General features: G+C 43.0%; 1 protein-coding gene across 9 annotated transcripts in view; it reads left to right on the top strand.

Moving 5' to 3' along the window:
• Nucleotides 1-17,969, top strand: part of LOC146968955 (phosphatidylinositol-binding clathrin assembly protein) — a 93,622-nt gene that overhangs the window by 16,443 nt on the left and 59,210 nt on the right. For all 9 annotated transcript variants that reach the window (XM_085806461.1, XM_085806459.1, XM_085806464.1 and 6 more), the window contains exon 2: nt 6,343-6,485. In XM_085806461.1, the coding sequence (XP_085662587.1) occupies nt 6,343-6,485 (143 nt within the window). The remainder of the gene's footprint in view (nt 1-6,342; nt 6,486-17,969) is intronic.

Genomic DNA, 17,969 nt, shown 5'->3' with positions numbered 1-17,969 from the left:
CCATTTTTGGCGTCTTTGTGTCTTTTAGTAACGTGGCAATTGATCCTGTGTGGCTGAAATAGAATAAATATAGCAGAGGGAGGGAAAAGAGGGAGGAAGAGGAGGTTTAAAGTCACAACCAGAGAGAGAAAATGCAAGTGTGAGCAGGTAATTAGTCAATGTGCTTTTAGTAGTGGCAGAAAAACTGCAAACATGCACCAAACAGAGATGTAGAAATAGAGTCTGGAAGCAAATTTGTCTGCAGATCAGAGGAGATGAAGCATGAGATAAAAGTGGATAGAGAATCAGGAGATTGTGTTTGTGTGTGTGTGTGTTTGAGTGTGTGTGTTGTCTGGGAGCAGGTGGATATAGGGGGACTTAAAGGTGGATGAAGAGACGACAGGAGAGCACAGATAGGAGGTAGCCAGCTGGGCCAGATGTGATCTCTGTCTCCTCCTCCACTGCTTGATCTGACCACCTGCTTTCTCCATCACACACACACACATACATCTCAAGTTCAGGTTTGTCGATGCTTCCTCACACAGCTGACAAAATAACCTCACAGACACAGCAGTCATGTACAAGCAAAACTGATAAAAAGCCGTCTTGGTTTATTGAATCGCTCCCCGGTGTGCTCGCGCTCGCTCATCGGATCACCGTTCCCAGTTTCACCAGCTGTCACATTGGTCCCTTGGTACCAGGAAGTCTCCGGACTATTGTGGTTCAATCAAAGGCCACGGAGGTCAACAGATGACGAGTAACAATGGCGCTCAGATCCACCGGGAACAGAGAAGGTCACTGTTGGGAATGAGATCATATTTACTCAGCAGTCTTTTCCTCCCACGTGTGTTTATGTGAGTGCTTTACCTCGGTAGTCACGCTGTTGACTTCTGGTATAAAGCAGTAACTATCTCCTGGAGGTGGCAGATGAACAGATGAGGAAGTGTAAGGGGGGGGCGAAGTCACAGACAGTAGAGACGCATCTGAAAATGACGCTATTGTTCGGGTCCATGTTGCAGAGGCAGCAGGTTGCAGTAGGCATCCAAGATGGTTATATAACTGGGAACCATCATCTCCAAATCATATACCAAAGGTCATAACTTCCTTATTTATTAATTATTTTGTCATTAATATACTGATGGAAAAAGACTGATTTCTGATTCCACACAATTAAAATCTGAGGTAGCTTTAATTAGCAATTTGCAACTTGTTTTCTTCTGACTGTGAACTAAACCCTTAATCACCCATTTTTCAGCAGACGAATTGTCTGTACAAAGTCAGAAAAGTTGACATATTAATTGCTTTTAATTAACCATTTTATAACTCAAAGATGTTTAGTTTGCCAAAAGGGAATGGATAGCCAGGCTAGCAGCTTTATGCTAAGCTAAGCTAGAAAAGTGCTAGCTATAGCATCATATCATAACATAGCATAACACACAACATGTGAGGTATCAATCTTCTCACCTCACTCTCAACAAAAATAATCAGAAAAACGTATTTTGTCCCAAACTACGTATAAACCAACTGTATATAATCACAGACCAAATTAAATTCTGTAGGAATTCTAATTTACAATTTCTTAAACTATAAAAAGGGCCATTAAAATTGAACAATTGTGATCAGATTATAACAAGTTATGTTTTTATCCAAGTTTGGTGCAAATTTTAACCAGATTATCAAAAAAAAAGAAAAAAACTGTAAGAAAAATATGCAAATAAATGCATGTTTCCACTTCCCACTCACTCTGAGATTAACAGTTGGTGCCACTGCTTCTCCACCCGGGTGCCATTAAGTTAGCGCAGATGGAGATGGCGCACGGCAGACCAATTATATCCATACAGTACATTCAAGCCCCCACTAAGACCTCTAGACTGGAGCGTTGAAAGTGTTCTTGTAGCGAGTTCAGACATTTGACATCACGTTATGCATTTTTTTATTCTCTCCCACGACGAGTGCTTCACTTCTCTGTTGTTTCACTATCTTGTAATGTGTCGGCGCCAATTAGCCGGGTCAAGTTCCTCGTGCAGCTGTTGTGCAGGTAATTGCTGGCAGGATGATGAGGTGTTAGTCAGTCTTGAAGTTAAGCTGAAACATGTGTATTTTTTCCCATTTGTTGTGAGAATAATTGCGCAGGGAGGGTGAAGTGGGAAAAAAATACATCCCCATCCCCAGACCTGTTTGTGCTGTGGACAGAGCGGCGAGGAGGGGGAGGAGGACTCATGTTGAGCTGTGTGTGGATTCCTGCAAATTGTCTGGATGACAAGACACTCATGTCTCTCATGTCTCATTATCTCCTCTTCTTTGTCTATCTTTTTTTTTTTTCCTCTGTTCTTTAGCTGAGCATGCACTTTGTGACTTTAGACATCTCATTGTTTTCATTGAAATTCAAACAGTATTCATATTGCATGTGATGTGAAGTCAAAGCTCACGATTCATGTGCTCACTCTGTGTAAAAACGGCCCGTCGGGTCCTGTGGAACATCCTGGCAGTGGCTATTGACAATTGTCAATAAAGATTTGTTTGAAAGCTCAAAGGCATGTTTGTTTTGCAGCAATGCTAACAGGGGAGAAGAAGCTGCTGTCTTGATAATTTGTACAGCCATGTCCCTGGTAAAAAAAGAAACAAATGTCAACAACACTCCTACCGGTCGTTCATATCAGTCGTGATTGGAGGAGGTGGAAAAATCAAAAAGGCAGCAGCTTTTGCAACAACTAGCCTCCATATTTTCCATCCAGCGCTGTGTTACCATGGCACCTTCAGACCAGACCTTGGCCAATCAAAATTTCAGACATGTCATATCTTCCTCTGACTGTCTGATGGCCGTTTGGGAAAAGATGATCGTCCCAACACAAAAATGAATTGCACAGCTCAACAATCTGGTCAAAAACTGGCTAAAGTCGTACAATGTAGTGGACGTCCAGCTTCAGTCTGGCTGCACAATTTGCCCGTTCCCTTCGGCCTGATTCAAATTCATGTTGCACACGATAATTTGACCTAATAACCCTCAAGTATGTTGTGTCAATATGATTATGTTACTGTTCCAGACTGAGTCGCAGGCAGCTTGTTTTCGAAACTCCCCATAGCCATTGAGAGCAAGCAGACCTGGAAGCATCCCATAATAGTTTTAACATTTCATAAACATGGCAGACGCTCCTCTACTGTCTTATCAGTCAGGATTTCATCTGAGGTTTTTTTTCTTTTTTTCTTGGTTTTTGGTTTTTCTCTACATTAAAGATTGGACGCCGCGACAGCCATTTTGGTTTTTCTTCTGAAGTCACGTTTGATCACGTTAGTTTATGTGAGATCTCCTGTTCAAAGAATTATGTCAGAAACTGGGTTGAAACTGTCCTCATGTCTGTGGTCTTGTTTTTTTTTTTTTTAAATTGGCTACAATTTGAAAATCATTAAGTTTGAAGCCAGCCTGAGTCTTTTTCTCTCTTTGACTCCCACACCTCTTTTTCTCCTTCTATCTCTTTAGCCTCCTCTTTTCTCTCTACCATATGTTTGCCTAAATTACCTCGCCTTCCCCTTTTCTCTCCCTGGTCCGGGATCAGGGGCATCTAATGCTTTCCACTCTGCCTGATTAAGTCGGCACATGTACCCTCTTTACATTATCACTCGCACGCATAGACACTCACGCACGAGCGTCCCCGCAGACCTAATCAGTCCTTCTCTTAGTTCTCTCTATCACACCCCTCCAGACCTAATGAAAAAACATGAGGTCTGTTAAAAAGGAGGCGAGATGGACAGAAAAAGGGGGGTGAAAAGCAGAGGAGATGGAGAAGAGAACGTGGCAGCAGAAACAAACGAGATGGAAACAAACTAAAGTAGTCAGGCGGCTGATTTGTTTGCGCAGCCACCAGTCGCTCCTCGATGCCCGTTTCCAGTTCAGCGGTATTAATTGTCTCTAATCAGTGTCGGTAACATCATCACACGAGGACGAGGGAGAGGGAGGGAGAGAGGAGGAGGAGGAGGAGAGGGGGAAGACAAGGTGAGGCTGAACAGTCCGCCGGTGGAAGTGCTCATTCATTCAACATGCTGGTGCTCTTCCCAACAGGCATGAAAACACACAATTCACACACACTCTCTCTTCTTGGCTGGCCGTCTCAGTCACACCCCCAAACGCAACATAATGGATGTATTGTGCTCTAATGTACCTTTTGTATTACATTACTCCACAATCATTTGTATTGACTGAATAGCCCAAAGCTTGGTGTGTGTGTTTGTGTGTTAGAAGAGGAAGTAGAGGAGGTGTCATGTTGAGTGAATGATTGAGAAGACGTCTGATGTGATTTGTTAGTGTATGTGTGTGTGTGTGTGTGTGTGTGTGTGGGCATGTGCTCGAGGCGAGGCGATGCGTTAAGTGAGTGAAGGAAAGAGGGGGGGGGGCTTCGTCGAGTGAACGTGCGCACCTTCCTTCACGTGCCCGTACGTGCGTGCACGCATGCGTCTGATTATGATGATGAAGTCTCCCGATGGGACTCTCTCCCCCCGCCACAGTCCTCCGGTAGTCTAATGAGAAGCTGTTTCCGTAGTTACCAGGTGTGAGAGCCGGCAGCTCATAATGTCCTGTGGTGAAGAACAAAGGATGGTGGAGATGAGGTGGATGGAGAGAGAGAGAAAGAGAGAGAGAGCAGGGATGGAAGTAAAGGTGAAGGAATGAAAGGGTGGAGGCCGCCTGAGAAACGAAACCACACAAAAAAAGAAGAAAAAAATCCTGATATGTGGTGTGAACGATCAATTTAACCGTGTGTGTCTGTATCGATGTTTGTGCTTGAGAGGATCTCTGTGTGTGTTGCATGTTGTGAGTGAAGACACCGAATCTTTATAATAAGCTCGGGGACCCGAAACAAGAATCAAATCAATCTCAAAGTAAAGTGGTGAGAACAGTGAGGCGGCGACAAGCTGTTAGTATCTGGTCAGATCCTATCAGCCGCCCCTGAAATAAAGTCGACTTGTTGTAAATTAAAGCATTTTTTTTTTTTAGCATCGACTGTGTGATAAGGTCGGGGCTGTTACTTAGATGTGTAACTAGATTCATTAGGTTATTTACTATTTATACCTTCTTATGTATTAGATACTGTGACATGCATTAGATCATTGTGTTTGGTAAAACCTACACAGCCCAAAATACCTCAGAGTCTACAGATTCATTGGTCCGTACGTCCAACTGTGGCACCATATATGATGAAACCTGGGTTGGAGCATGTTCTGATCTCAGCATTGTAAGGTTTCATTTAAAAAAAAAAGAAATCTCTACATATAGCCTAATCTAGGTCAGTGTTTTTTCAACCTTGGGGTGGGGACCCCATGTGGGGTCGCCTGGAATTCAAATGGGGTCGCCTGAAATGTCTAGTAATTGAAAATTACTGATAATTTTTAACTAATTATTATTCTTTTTAAAATTATGATTTTAAAAAACCACGCACAATCTTAAACAACTGTATTCTCCACTTTCACTTTCACAAATATAAATCGAGTTCAAATAATATGCAGCATATAAAAATATCTAAGCTGGTGCGTCTTGATTGACGGCCGCCAGATATTTGTGATGTCAAAATGGGGTCACGAGCCAAAAAAGGTTGGGAACCACTGATCTAGGTTCTTTATTTATTTTTTACTTGAAATAAGCTAAAAAGGACATCTTTATATTTTTTGTGGGTTTTGTTGCACTGCCATTCAACATCTGGTCATCACCGGGTCACATGGTACAGTCCTTCAGTTCCAAGTTGGATAATAAGGAAAGGAAACATAACCAATGAAGATGGAAGTTAATTATATTTGCTAACATTTTGTGACTATATTATCCATGCCCATATTGGCCCAGTTATACTAATATTAGTACAGATTTTAAGGCGATATTATGGGTTATGGGATGTTCATGTTTAAATTTAACCATATTTTATTTAAAAAAAGACTTTTATGATTGATTGATGAGCTGCTGATCAACTTCACCCATGAGGTACATAATGTTTAACAGGAAACCAAACACATACTATACTGCAGTAGCAGTAAACACAAGTCTCCTTGTAAAAATCCGATGCATAAATTCATCAACATGAATTTATTGGAGTGAATTTGAATGGAGTGAAGGAAACTGTGCGGCTGAGTGAAAGTCATGAGGAGGAGGAGGAGGAAGTTAAAGGAAGTTTCTGCAACTTAACACTCCATTCACTGAAGAATCCAGCTGAAGCTTGTGTGTGTGTGCGTGGTGTGTTCGTGTGTCCTTGGCGGTGTCGGTGCACCTGCATTTTTCTGCGTTCAAAGCAGTTTACAGTTGTTGTGTAAGAGCAGGGTTTTCAACCCTTTGAAAGCCTTTCCCTCATTACCTCTCTGTATCTTTTGTGTGTCTCTCTCCTCCAGATCTGATCCACTGCACCAATGAGATGAACGTGAACATTCCCCAGCTGGCAGACACGCTGTTCGAGCGCACAGCCAACTCCAGCTGGGTGGTGGTCTTCAAAGCCCTTATCACCACCCACCACCTCATGATGTATGGCAACGAGGTAGGAGGCTCGCACACACTCACACTCACACACTCACAGACTCACACATGTGCACAATGAAAAAGCCCTCCGGGGCAGCCGGTGAAGGCTGCATCAATAAGTTGCATTATTACTCAAGTCTGTCTCATACATAAATCCAAACGTACATCCACATTGTGGTTTTTAAATCGAGCCCGTATCAGCGGCAGGATCAGCGGCGAGAGGTGGGCGGGAGGCTGACTAATGCATGCTGGGATACAAATATACAACCGACGTGTGCCGCCGCTACGGGAGGACGTACACATCGGACTCATGGAGTGAATAATAGAAATAGCTGAGCGGCACAGAGAAATTAATTAGCTCTGTACGAGCTGGAAGCAAGATGAGGGGAGATTGAGGAGGGGGGGGGGGGGGGTGGGGGGAGTGGGTAGGCAAGGACAGAAGCAAATGAATAATCAAATGAATTAACTTAATAAAAACATGGTTAAAAGCTGGAAGAATAACACGGGGCTCCTCCACGGATTTGCAGACTTTCAAAGACAATAATTGGAAAATTGAAATTCAAGCCGTGTTTGAGGGAACTTTTTTTGGGGGGATCGTAATAATTGTGAACTTTTTCCCAGATCCATCCTGCTGTTTTTGCATGAAGAGGTCTGATCAAACCCCGTGTCAGCAAAATGTCTCAATTTATATGCGACAGTGTGGCGCGCGGCGCTTTGAAAGCAAGAGGAGAGATTAATTCAGACTGAGAGTTGTAGTTTCGTTTTTATAGTTTTTATTAATTCCTAACATAATAGAAGTCGAGCGCACTTTGTTCTTCAAATGTACCACTATAGCTGGCGTTTACATTGATCCTCTGGTTTGCAGCCGGTTAATTATTCATATCTCAGTCATTTCTAAAACATAAAGGAATACGATATATTTTTTTTACACTTTGATATTCAGATGGATTCGTGCCATTCGGTGCTCACTATACTGTTACAGTGCTGAATGTATATTTAATGGAGGCAGCAGTCAAAGCAGAGCTGCTCTGTTTTGACATAAAACTCATGGTCCCTAGAATTTATACAGTAATATCTTGTGATAAAAGTTGATTTTATGTTGTGTATTTAGAGCCTGAAGCTTACTCAAACTGGATTTACAGGAATAGTTACAATATTGAGTTAGATGAGATGATTGATACCGGTCAGATTATTAGTTTAGCTTTTACAACTTGTTGCTATTGCACTACGATTTTGTACGAACTGAACCAGTGTTTCTGCAACTATTAATCATTAAAATAAAACTCATGGACCATCCAGCTCCACCAACATCCCCCAAAACCAATACAATCTACTAATTCAATAGTACTGAGGCAAACAAACAGTATGTGGTGCAGTTCTCATTTTCAACAACCTCCTCCCTCACACACACTGCAGGGCAGCTGGTGACTGTGTTTACAACTCTGTCTGGTAACGTTGTGTTATTATCTCATAGCGTGGTGAATGTGCAGGTCACAACTTGTCCACCAGAGCGTTGTGGAGTTGTTGGATTGTGTATTTGATGAGTTTGATGAGGGAAACCAAGAAATCCCATGAGCCTCTGTAGCGTAGCTCTGAGCAGCTCGCAGCTCGCGGCTCTGCTCCGCCGTTCTAAAAATAGCTTGCACCGACAATTAAAGGTAACAAACCTACTGCTATGACTATTATAGGGATTATGGCAATGGGCCAATTTGCCAAAATGAATTGAACTATCCCTTTAATGCTACACTTAATGTTGCCCTGATCTTTTGTGCTATACTGAGCAGAACTGTCCAATCAGAACGACCGTTTCCAAAATTTGCTGTTTTGTTTTCAACCCTGATGAAAGCATGTTGAATCTGTCATTACAGGTGTCAGGCCAATGTGTGTAAGGATCATGCATGAAAAGGAAATGTGAATATTTGCTTTGCAAGTGGATTTACAGTGTGCACCCCTGAATTTTCTGCTTGTGCTCCAAAGATTTTAAGTAAGGGGGCCACTGTGCTTCTAGTAAAAAAAAAAGTTAGAGTAGATTTAATAGAAATATTGCAGGGCTGCAATATTTCTATTAAATCTACTTATGGACATTATGAGAACGTCTGCGCTAAACAAATGTTGTATAAAATGCTAAATAAAGAGCTTTAGAGTTGTTTGTTTGAGAACGGAAGCTAAGCTAAATTAATCTAACTCTTGCTAAGCCCAACACCAGACTATCATGTTTTATTTTTAACTCATTTGCTATGTTTACACCTGGCGTCCACTCTGCTGCGGTGTGGTGCTGTGGTGTCTTTGCTCTGCGGTGAACCTTGCGTTCAAAATCTCCAGACGGTTTTGCAGACAGTGTGTTTCCTGTTTGCACCTGCATGCACATATGTAGTGCAGGTGATTGGTGAGGTGATAATATGCTTTATCTGGTGTGATTGCATGGACAGAGATTGTTTTGTTTCCTTTTAAAGTAACGACTGACTCAGCAGGTTGAATTCATTTTTGGATGAATATCTTCGTAAAGCTCTCTGGTCCCTGTGGCTACGAGGTGATGGCTGCTCTGAAACTACATCGCTACGCTCGTGAACTCATCATATATGGGCATGTTACTCTACGAATGGAGGAAGTTGCTGTTTCCTCTCGTACACAAACACACACACGGGCAGAACACACCCAAAAACGACGACACACCCCGAGTCACATTCCTTTTTAATTTCCTTTGAAATAGGGAAGCATCACTTCCCCCTTTTTTTTTTTTCAGGCGGGATCACTCATGTCGACACATACGCAACGCTTCCTTCTGCTGGTTCCTTGTTTATTGCATCAATCTGAACTTCCTGTGAATAGAGGAAGGGCTGGGTGTGAGATCATTGTGTTTTGTTTTTTTTATTTACGGAAGAAGCCTTTACAACCCTCTGGCGAAAAAACAAGATGAAAACAAAGAGACATCAAGAAAACCCCTCGCGTACAGTTGAGGGGAGACGTCGGGTCATCGGATGACTCCACGCCACAGTGTTTGCTGAAGCTGTGGAAATTCCCATAACGTTTTTGATAACCGAATCATGCTAAGTAGGTCAGTGCAGAGCAGCAGGAAGTGGCTTAGAGGTATTCCCAAAGCTGCCGGCTGATTTATCTCCAGAGTTGTCATTGTCAGATTGAACCTTTTTGATGTTGATGTCTCACCTAGAGCCACTTCACAGTCTCTGCAGCTCTCTCTCTGCTGACTCCTCCTCTCTTCATCCCCCGCTGAGCCAGATCTCCATCACTCTGCATTAAGTTCACGTCACGGTGGATGATTTTATTATTGTTTACTAGGACCTGAGTTACAAAGAGAGAATCAGTGCCTTCTTGTATTGATAGAGCTTTGTAGTGCCTTTTGTTTGCAATCCAATAATGAACAGCATTACCTGAGAGCAGATGCAATGTTATTATAATGCATTTTTTCACATTACCCTGCAGCGATTAAATAAATAAATCTGAGGGTATAAATTATATATGTAGCCATATAATAATCTGGTTGCTCATTTTAATAACGCGGACCCAGACAAAGCATTAGCCTAGCGCTACTAATAATTAAAGTGCAATGGACATTTAAAATGCAGAGTTTTAATGTCAATATGCTGCTGTGTAGTGGTTGCTCACTCGCTCGCACTCACCCCTCCCCTCGACAAAGTGACGGTGGCCTCCAAGGACAAAAAAATGTGTTTACCACCTTTTTATTTATGAGCGTGAAACTCGCAAAACGTGCTCTCTGGCTGGCTGGATTTTCCGTTCAGGCTGCCGTACAAACATGGCGGCACAAGGTGGCGACACTCTCTAAAGCAAGACCCTTGTTATATGTTTATATAAAAGAAGAATTATAAGGCTACAAAAACCAAACAAATTAATGTCATGCATCGCGACATTCGGGATAGTAAACTTGTTGATAAAACAAACATTTTTGTTATTACTGTGGACAACGTAGAGCTGCAGCTTCAAATTTCAATAGATTTTTTAAATTGCCCGTTTATTCGGCTGGGGCAGTGCGCCTCCGTGTTCCCACACTACGCGTGCACCTTTTTTCCGTCTTTTTTTTTAATCAATCTGTTGCACCACTACTTATAATATTTCAATTTCCCTTCTTTACGTTTTATATATTGAGTTGGTTTAACTTAAGTGTGTTGCAAAAGTTACGTAGCAGATTTGGTTGGAATGCCCTCTAGTGGACGCGGGAGGTAATAATAAGCTGGTATAGGTGCATATAATGAGCTAAAAAAAGAGAAAAAAAACATAAAAAATTAGAATATAATTGGAATATTTAACATAAGACGCATTAGAAATTTAAATCTAATTTGTGGGGAAGATCGACAGCCCTAACACGGACCCTGCACAGCACAGGGACGCTGCAGCGCTGTATCTGCGGTCTGGCCTCGCAGAGTGAGGCTCCGGGGGTTTTGTAGTGGGAACAACTGTGTGTGCTCATCAGCCTGCATTCATCAAGGGGCCTGTCAGGCCGCTGGTGCTGACTGAGGCTCGGTGGCCAGGTGTCCCTGCCCCCCCTCCCCCACGGCCGTCCCATCCATTATAGTCAGAGCTGAGAGAAATCTGGCCGTAAAATTAGAAACCACAGACCCACAGAATTGGGGTCAATAGACTGTACATTCCCTTTCAGATCAACAGCCTGACTGCTTCCAGCTTGGCTGCCGCGGCCCTCGGACTCACCGTCTGATGAATGGTACAGAACATTTACATTCGGTGAAATCGAGTGGAGCTGCATCGGGGGTTTCTCACAACGCCGACGCTTCTGGCCCCCGTTGACGTGCTGTTTGTCATGTCATCTCATCTTATTCTTAAAAGGGGCCACCACAGGTTGTTATGATGGATGTGGAGCGTTCGTGATGCCTGACACGTCGTCACAGTCCATGTTAGATACGGTGAGACCTGTCAGGTTTTAACCCACCTCTGATGTGATCAAACACTTCACCCCGAGATGTGATTTTTTTCTCAGGTCACCCTGCCTAAAAGAGCTGGAATAATTTCATTTTGTCTGGGTTTCAGTGACAGTCAGTCCCCCTGTCTGTCGACGACTCTGTAGTCTTTTTCGATAAGTAAAAAAAAAAGCAAAAACTCAACGCTTGTTACTAAATAAACCCTTTTTTTCATGTTATTTCTCTCTTTCATTACCATTGTCACAAATTCAAGAAATAAAAAGATGTGTAAAGGAAGGAAAGAGCAGGTAGAGGAGGAATGTTGATTTCACACATCAGTTATTACCTTCAACATTATTAATGTTAACGCCGCACATTCAGTGGCAGCTGTCTCCGGCTGACAAGGACAACATGAATAAAAACACTCAGCGAGCAATTGCAGGTATACGGATAAATGGATGAGGATGGTGGCAATGAGAATCTCTAACTTTTTTTGTCCTTTTTGTTCGTCCAGTGACGTCATGTGACCAAGCTGAAAAAAACAAGAAAAAGAAAAAAAAAGTGTAAGTTAAGCTTTGTTCGCCACAACAGTTTTTTGGCTCAACATCGTGGTCAACAGCTGAATATAAATCAGCAGGGCGTGATATCTGAGCTTATTTAAATTGAGTCCCGCTGTTGCAATTCATTGTCAGTTGGTCTGGATGTCAGCAAAAAATACAGGCCTTTCTTTTTCTTTTTCTTTAAATGCAGCCCATTTCATTCTGCCGTCCCTGTAACGTATTCAGCCCCTGCCTTCAAATCGAAAAGTGGGAATTTACCATTCAGAGCAAATAACAGGTGAATTAAGTTTCAATATCTCGTCTTTGCCTCGGCTGCCATATTTGTTGGAGGGGCTTGGGATCCTGATTAGAGTAATAGCACATTCTGTGTCTGTGTCTGTGTGTGTGTGTGTGTGTGGAGGAAATAGTTGACAGGCCGGTATTGATAGTCATTAAATTCTTCACCTCCAGTTTTTTCCTCCGTGCCAAAAAGCAATCCTGGCTTGCCCCCCCCCATCCTCCCCTTCTCCCCCGGTGACGCTCCGAATCTCACGAGCAATCAAGAGTCGGTCAATATCTTTGATCATGATTTCACTTCTTCTGTGCCGCCGGTATAAAGCCGCTATAAAAAAGGGGCGTGTTTGAAAGAAAGCATCTCTACAGGATCTTAAATTCTGCAGCTCATTGTTTCTTCCCTCCAGGTGTTTTTTCATGGCAGTAACAGGGCAGCGGGGGCAGTTACGATACGGCACATGCGAGGCTCTCGTGTGTACTTTACAGGCGAAGAAATGCATAAAATTTTATTTTTAATGTCTCAACAGCCCAGGAGAGAGAGGAGAGAGAGGAGGGGAGAGGAGGGGGGGTGATAAGAGGCGAGTGCTGCGTGGCTCCTTGTCTTTGCCATTGTCTGGGTTTCTATCGTCTGTCAGCATGTTCCCCTGCTTCCAAGTCTTTGTATGATAGGCCAATATGTACCAAAAACAATCCGGCAGGAAACCCCAAACAATGGCAGGGAGAGCCATTTTCCACCTCTTCACTCCCAGCTTGTCTCCCTCCCTCCCGTAGGGGGAGGCCGCCTGGTCTCTCCTGAGAGCGTTTGATGCTTTTGACCACCCAAGACCCTAACAAGCCTTATACACAGATAGAGGAAGCGAGGACATGAGAGAGAAAAGAGGAGGAGGTATTTGTTCGTGGAATTACAAGAATGGCGGAAAGATGTAGGGGGGTGACGGAGCAAGGAATGAGAGTCGGAGTAAGAGGCGGAAATGGGGGTCATGTGGAAGTCAAAGTTATTATAAAATCGATTTTTGAAAGGCTAAATGTGCCTCTTCAAATGGGTTTTCAACGCTGAATGTCTTTTTTTCCGTTTTCCAGCGTTTCTTGCAGCCGACAATCAAAGACGGTTTAATCCCCACGTGTTGCTTTATGTAATGAGATGTTTTAATGGTGATGCTTTGACGCAACTGATGCGTTTCTTTATTGTTTAAAATTGTTATTTTATTTTAACATGTAAATGTCGTCAATCAAACCCTACTCTGTACAGCCATGTTATTATATATATTATATAATAAAACAGACCATGTACAGTAGGTGCACCATCAACTGTTTTTTTGAAAGACTGTGAACAGATGGATGTAGTTGAATCTCCATTTCATTTTTTGATCTTCAACATCTTTGTTTACTGCTCAGTGCTCAGCCATTGTATCAGGAGCCGATTTGTTTTGTCTCAATCAGCTGTTGGCGCCAAACAGTTTCCACTGATCTAGACTGGGCTTTTTGCAGAGTTGACAAATCGGTAGTAGATCGCACTCCCTCCCCTCAAATTTGTTGTTTTTTTATTTGCAGTGAAGAATAAACACTTCATAAACTGCACATTGAGCACAGCAACAGAAAATCCCCCCCTCCCCCCAAACCTGTCAGGCTCAGATATTCCCCCAAGATGAACGGCCTTTTTTAAACGGCCGTTCAGAGTTTCAGTTTTTCCTCAACGTGCTGCGACTTCGAGGAATGTCACAGCTACAAGGTACAGTATAACACGGCCTTGTGAAGGGAGGGTTTTGGGAGGGTTGGTGGTGTGTGTGTGTGTGTGTGTGTGTGGGGGGGGTGTTTTCAAGGACGCCAAGTGCTGAAAAATACTACCCATCATCCTTTTCTTCTGCGGGACAGGATAGTTGTAAGTGTCATTGGGGGGAAAATTACAGTCTGATTGATTTCACCTCGGTGCCGAGTCTCTGCACGTCAAAACTGAATATATATAGGAACGGATGGAGAGAGAGAGAGAAAGGGAGAGAGAGAGAGACGGTGGGATGAGAGGCAGGAGGAGAGGAGACGGAGTGTGAGAGTCATTAAGGACATGAGAGGAGACAGAGACGATCTGGCGAGGACACCAGAGAAAGTGCTGATGGTGGCAGGACACGCCGCTTTCTCTTTCTCTGTGTGTGTGTGTGTGTGTGTGAGAGAGATAGCAGGAGATATAAAGAGGGAGGGAGCCAGCAAGGAAGGTGTGTGTGTGTGAGAGACAACTTATGTGTGTGTGTGTTTTTACGGCGGCGTAAAGTTGCAGTGTGAGTCGCCACCAGCCGTCCTCCTCCTCACCGCCACGCCAGCGTCCCAGATAGCAAACGGCCCATTTGTTTCAGTGACGTCACCGAAGCACTCTCATCACTATGGCTCCCTCTCCTCCTCCTCCAGGGAGGGAGGGAGGGAGGGAGAGGGGGTGAGGACACAGACGGAGGCAGAGATTTAAAGGGATACGCCAACATTTTTTTTTTTTAACATTTCTCACTCCCGAGTCCATGACAAGCAGATAGACACCATCCTTTCGACTGTGCGTGCAGTAACAAGGGAGAGCCCGTATCGCCCGTAATTAGCTTAGCTCAAACGCTGGAAGTGCATAGGTAGTGTTAGCCTGCCTCCACCTAAAGTCATCAGAAACACTCTTCAGCAACTCTAAACGGACCGATCTTCGTCTCAGAGCTGACAAAACTCTCCGGTAAGGCATCTTGAGCGGTCAAATGCCGGTAACGGGACGAGATTGGTCAAAACAGAGGGTTCAAGCAAAGACGGTTTATTTTGGTTCAAGCTAGCTACATCGAGGGTAGGTTAGCTTCCTATTTCAAAGTAAAAGCGCTTCTGTATATAAAGGGCAACGGGTGTTTTATTTTGTGAAAGTAACCGGAAGTGCGTTGGTCACAACGGCTAGCTTGAGTAGCGCCGAATTCGTCCGAACAAAATTGTAAACAGCTGGTATTTAGATAAATTAACGACACAATGCTGGTCTAAATGGCTACTTTCTCACCTAAAAATGTTTGAAATGTCGATAAAGTGATATATTTACAGAGTTTAGAGCTAAAATGAAATTAGCTTCTGACTGCTGATTTCGGCTCTGGTAGCAGGCAGGCTAACACTACCTATACACTTCCAGCGTTTCAGCTAAGCTAAGTACGGGCGATACGGCTCTATCTCCCTTGTTACTGCACGCACAGCCGAAAGGATGGTGTCTATCTGCTGGTCATCGACTCGGGAGTGAGGCAAGGCACGAAAAAATATGTTGGCGTATCCCTTTAAGCAAGGGAAGGTTGAGCCGAGACATTATGAAAGGCAGACATGGGAGCTACAGGCCGACTGGGAGGAAAAGAGAAAAGAAAGAAAAGAAAAGAAAAAAGAGAAAGGAGGGGTCAACCAAAAAGAAAAAAGAAAAGAGGGGAAAATGAAAGACAGAAGGAAAATAGAAAAGTGCTGACTCAAGCAGTGTGTCAAAGGGAGCAGGGCAGAGAGGAGGATGTTATTTGTGTGTATGTGCGTATGTGTGTGTAAAGGTCACCCTGACTCTAATAGGGGTCACTTGTGATAATCTGACAAGCATGGACACACAGATACACACACAGACGCACACACACAGATACACACACTCAAAGTCACCACATGTGCTTCCTATCAGCTGCTGCCGTGGCAACATAAAGATGATTAGTGTGCAGGCAGAAATTGCAGTGCATGAACAGTGTGTGTGTGTGTGTGTGCGTGTGTGTGTGGAGACAGACTCCTGCTTGTCTTTGATACCGACACATCCTATCTGTAAAGTGAAAACTCACAGGGCGACCCACGATGAGCTGACAAACACACACAGACACACAGACACACACATACACTTTCCTTTCCGCTCCTTTCGGGGAGATAAACAAGTTTTTCCAACTCCAGTAAATTGGCTGCATCTGTGTGATCAATAGGTGAAAGTAAAGTAAGTTTGTGTGTTTGTGTGTCAGTGCGTATATGTGTATGTGTATCAGTGTTAGTGTGTGTGTGTGTGTGTGTGTGTGTGTCCTACTGGGCTCAGCAGCAGCTCAGTCATCCAGAAACTTGCACGGTGCAACCGGCTCAATAGAGATTCTCCCAGTCAGGGACGTCTGCATCTATTATTGTTACCTTTTTTTTTTTTTGTCTGTCTTCAATACTGGTTCAGGTTATTGATCCGGAGCGTCTGCTGACACATCGCTGATTTGAATTGTAATTGAACCCCCCCCACCCCATCCCGATCCCCCACTTCCCAAAGCCACGCCATCGTCCAATCAAAGCTTAGGAGCCATAACCAGACAGGGAACAGTTAGGGATGTCACGATTACTTGTTTTCACAGTTAATCGTGGTATTAAAGGCCACAATTAATTAATCGTAAAGATTCCTAAATATTGTTACTTTCACAAAAATTTGATGTTGGAACCATATAGGCAGATGTGCGCAAAAGTAAAGGTAAATGCACAGATACTGGTCCATTTAACTAACGTAACATTGAATTGGTAGGAATTTAAATGTTAGGGTGTCATTTTTAATTTAAAAAAAAAAGCAAAACAAAACAAAAAAAACTATTAACATAAACACAAACATTTGGTATAGATAACAATTTATGACCTGGATATTTCAAACACATTCAAGAATTGGTCATATATTAATAGATACTTGAAATATTTGATGTAAACAATGAGTAACGTAATTATATTTTGACTATATTTGATTTTACACATTCATAGTGTTGTGAAATTATTTAATGCATAATAATCGTGATAATCGTAACACCGTGGTTATTTCTCTTGACAATAATCGTACCAAGAAAATGTATAATCATGACATCCCTAGGTACAGTACATGTTGACGCTGCATCTAGAGTAAAGAAGATGCTTTGACTGTGAGTGTTGTGTGTTATTGTTGCAGCTGAAGGAGGCTGAAGTCTGTTTCCTGTTTGCGGTGCGGTTACGTCTTCTGTGAGAAACTGGCACCTTTGCTGCACATGTGGTGGAGGACAGTGTCTGTCTGTGTCTCACTGTCTTTTAGAGGTCAAACCGTAGTGCAGCAGCTCCTAATGTTGCATGAAATGGCAAAAAAAAAAAAAAAAGTGTCCACTCATGCAGGACAACACTTGAATAAAACCTCTGCTGTGTTTTTACTGGAGCTCATCCTCTGTTTGCTCTCCGGTTGAACACTCACTCTGAAAGGTAACGCCTGCGAGGAGTCGTTTCTGCCTCTCTTCAAGTGCCAGGTTTAATTAGTACAACTGTAATTAGCTCTGCTGCTGCCGTCGTCGTCGCCACCGCGTGACACAATTGCACCTAAAACATTACAATTAGCTGTTTCACTGCATCTGATCTGCAGTTAAAAGTGATCCAGTGATAGAAGTAAGTAATGGAGTTCCTTAATGGAGACACCGCTCCTCCTCCCCCAAGACCTGCGTCCTTATGAATGAATATTCACGTTTATTCGTACAGCGTCAAATCATAATTCATATTATCTCAAGGAGCTTTACTTTATTATAGAGAGATATCCAACAGTTTTTGGGATACATTTCCATCCCTACAGTACATATACAGACTATTTCTTGGTTCAGAAATGAACAAAAGCAAAAAGGGTCTCCCGCACACTGTCAAGTCACTTGCAAAAGACTTTAATAAAACAAACAACGTTTCGGTCCACAGGACCTTTTTCAAGCAGAGATGTTTTTAAAAAGACATTTCAGGCAAATATATGGCCTACTATAACTAAGATAGCCAATCACAGGCTGGATCAGTGGGGGGTCCCAGATAGGGATG

This window comes from Trachurus japonicus, chromosome 18 (genome assembly GCF_045865225.1).
Source record: "Trachurus japonicus isolate A0001 chromosome 18, Traja_1.0".
Lineage (NCBI taxonomy): Eukaryota > Metazoa > Chordata > Actinopteri > Carangiformes > Carangidae > Trachurus > Trachurus japonicus.
Note: the sequence above shows the minus strand (reverse complement) of the source record. Positions and strands in the feature narration are given on the sequence as shown.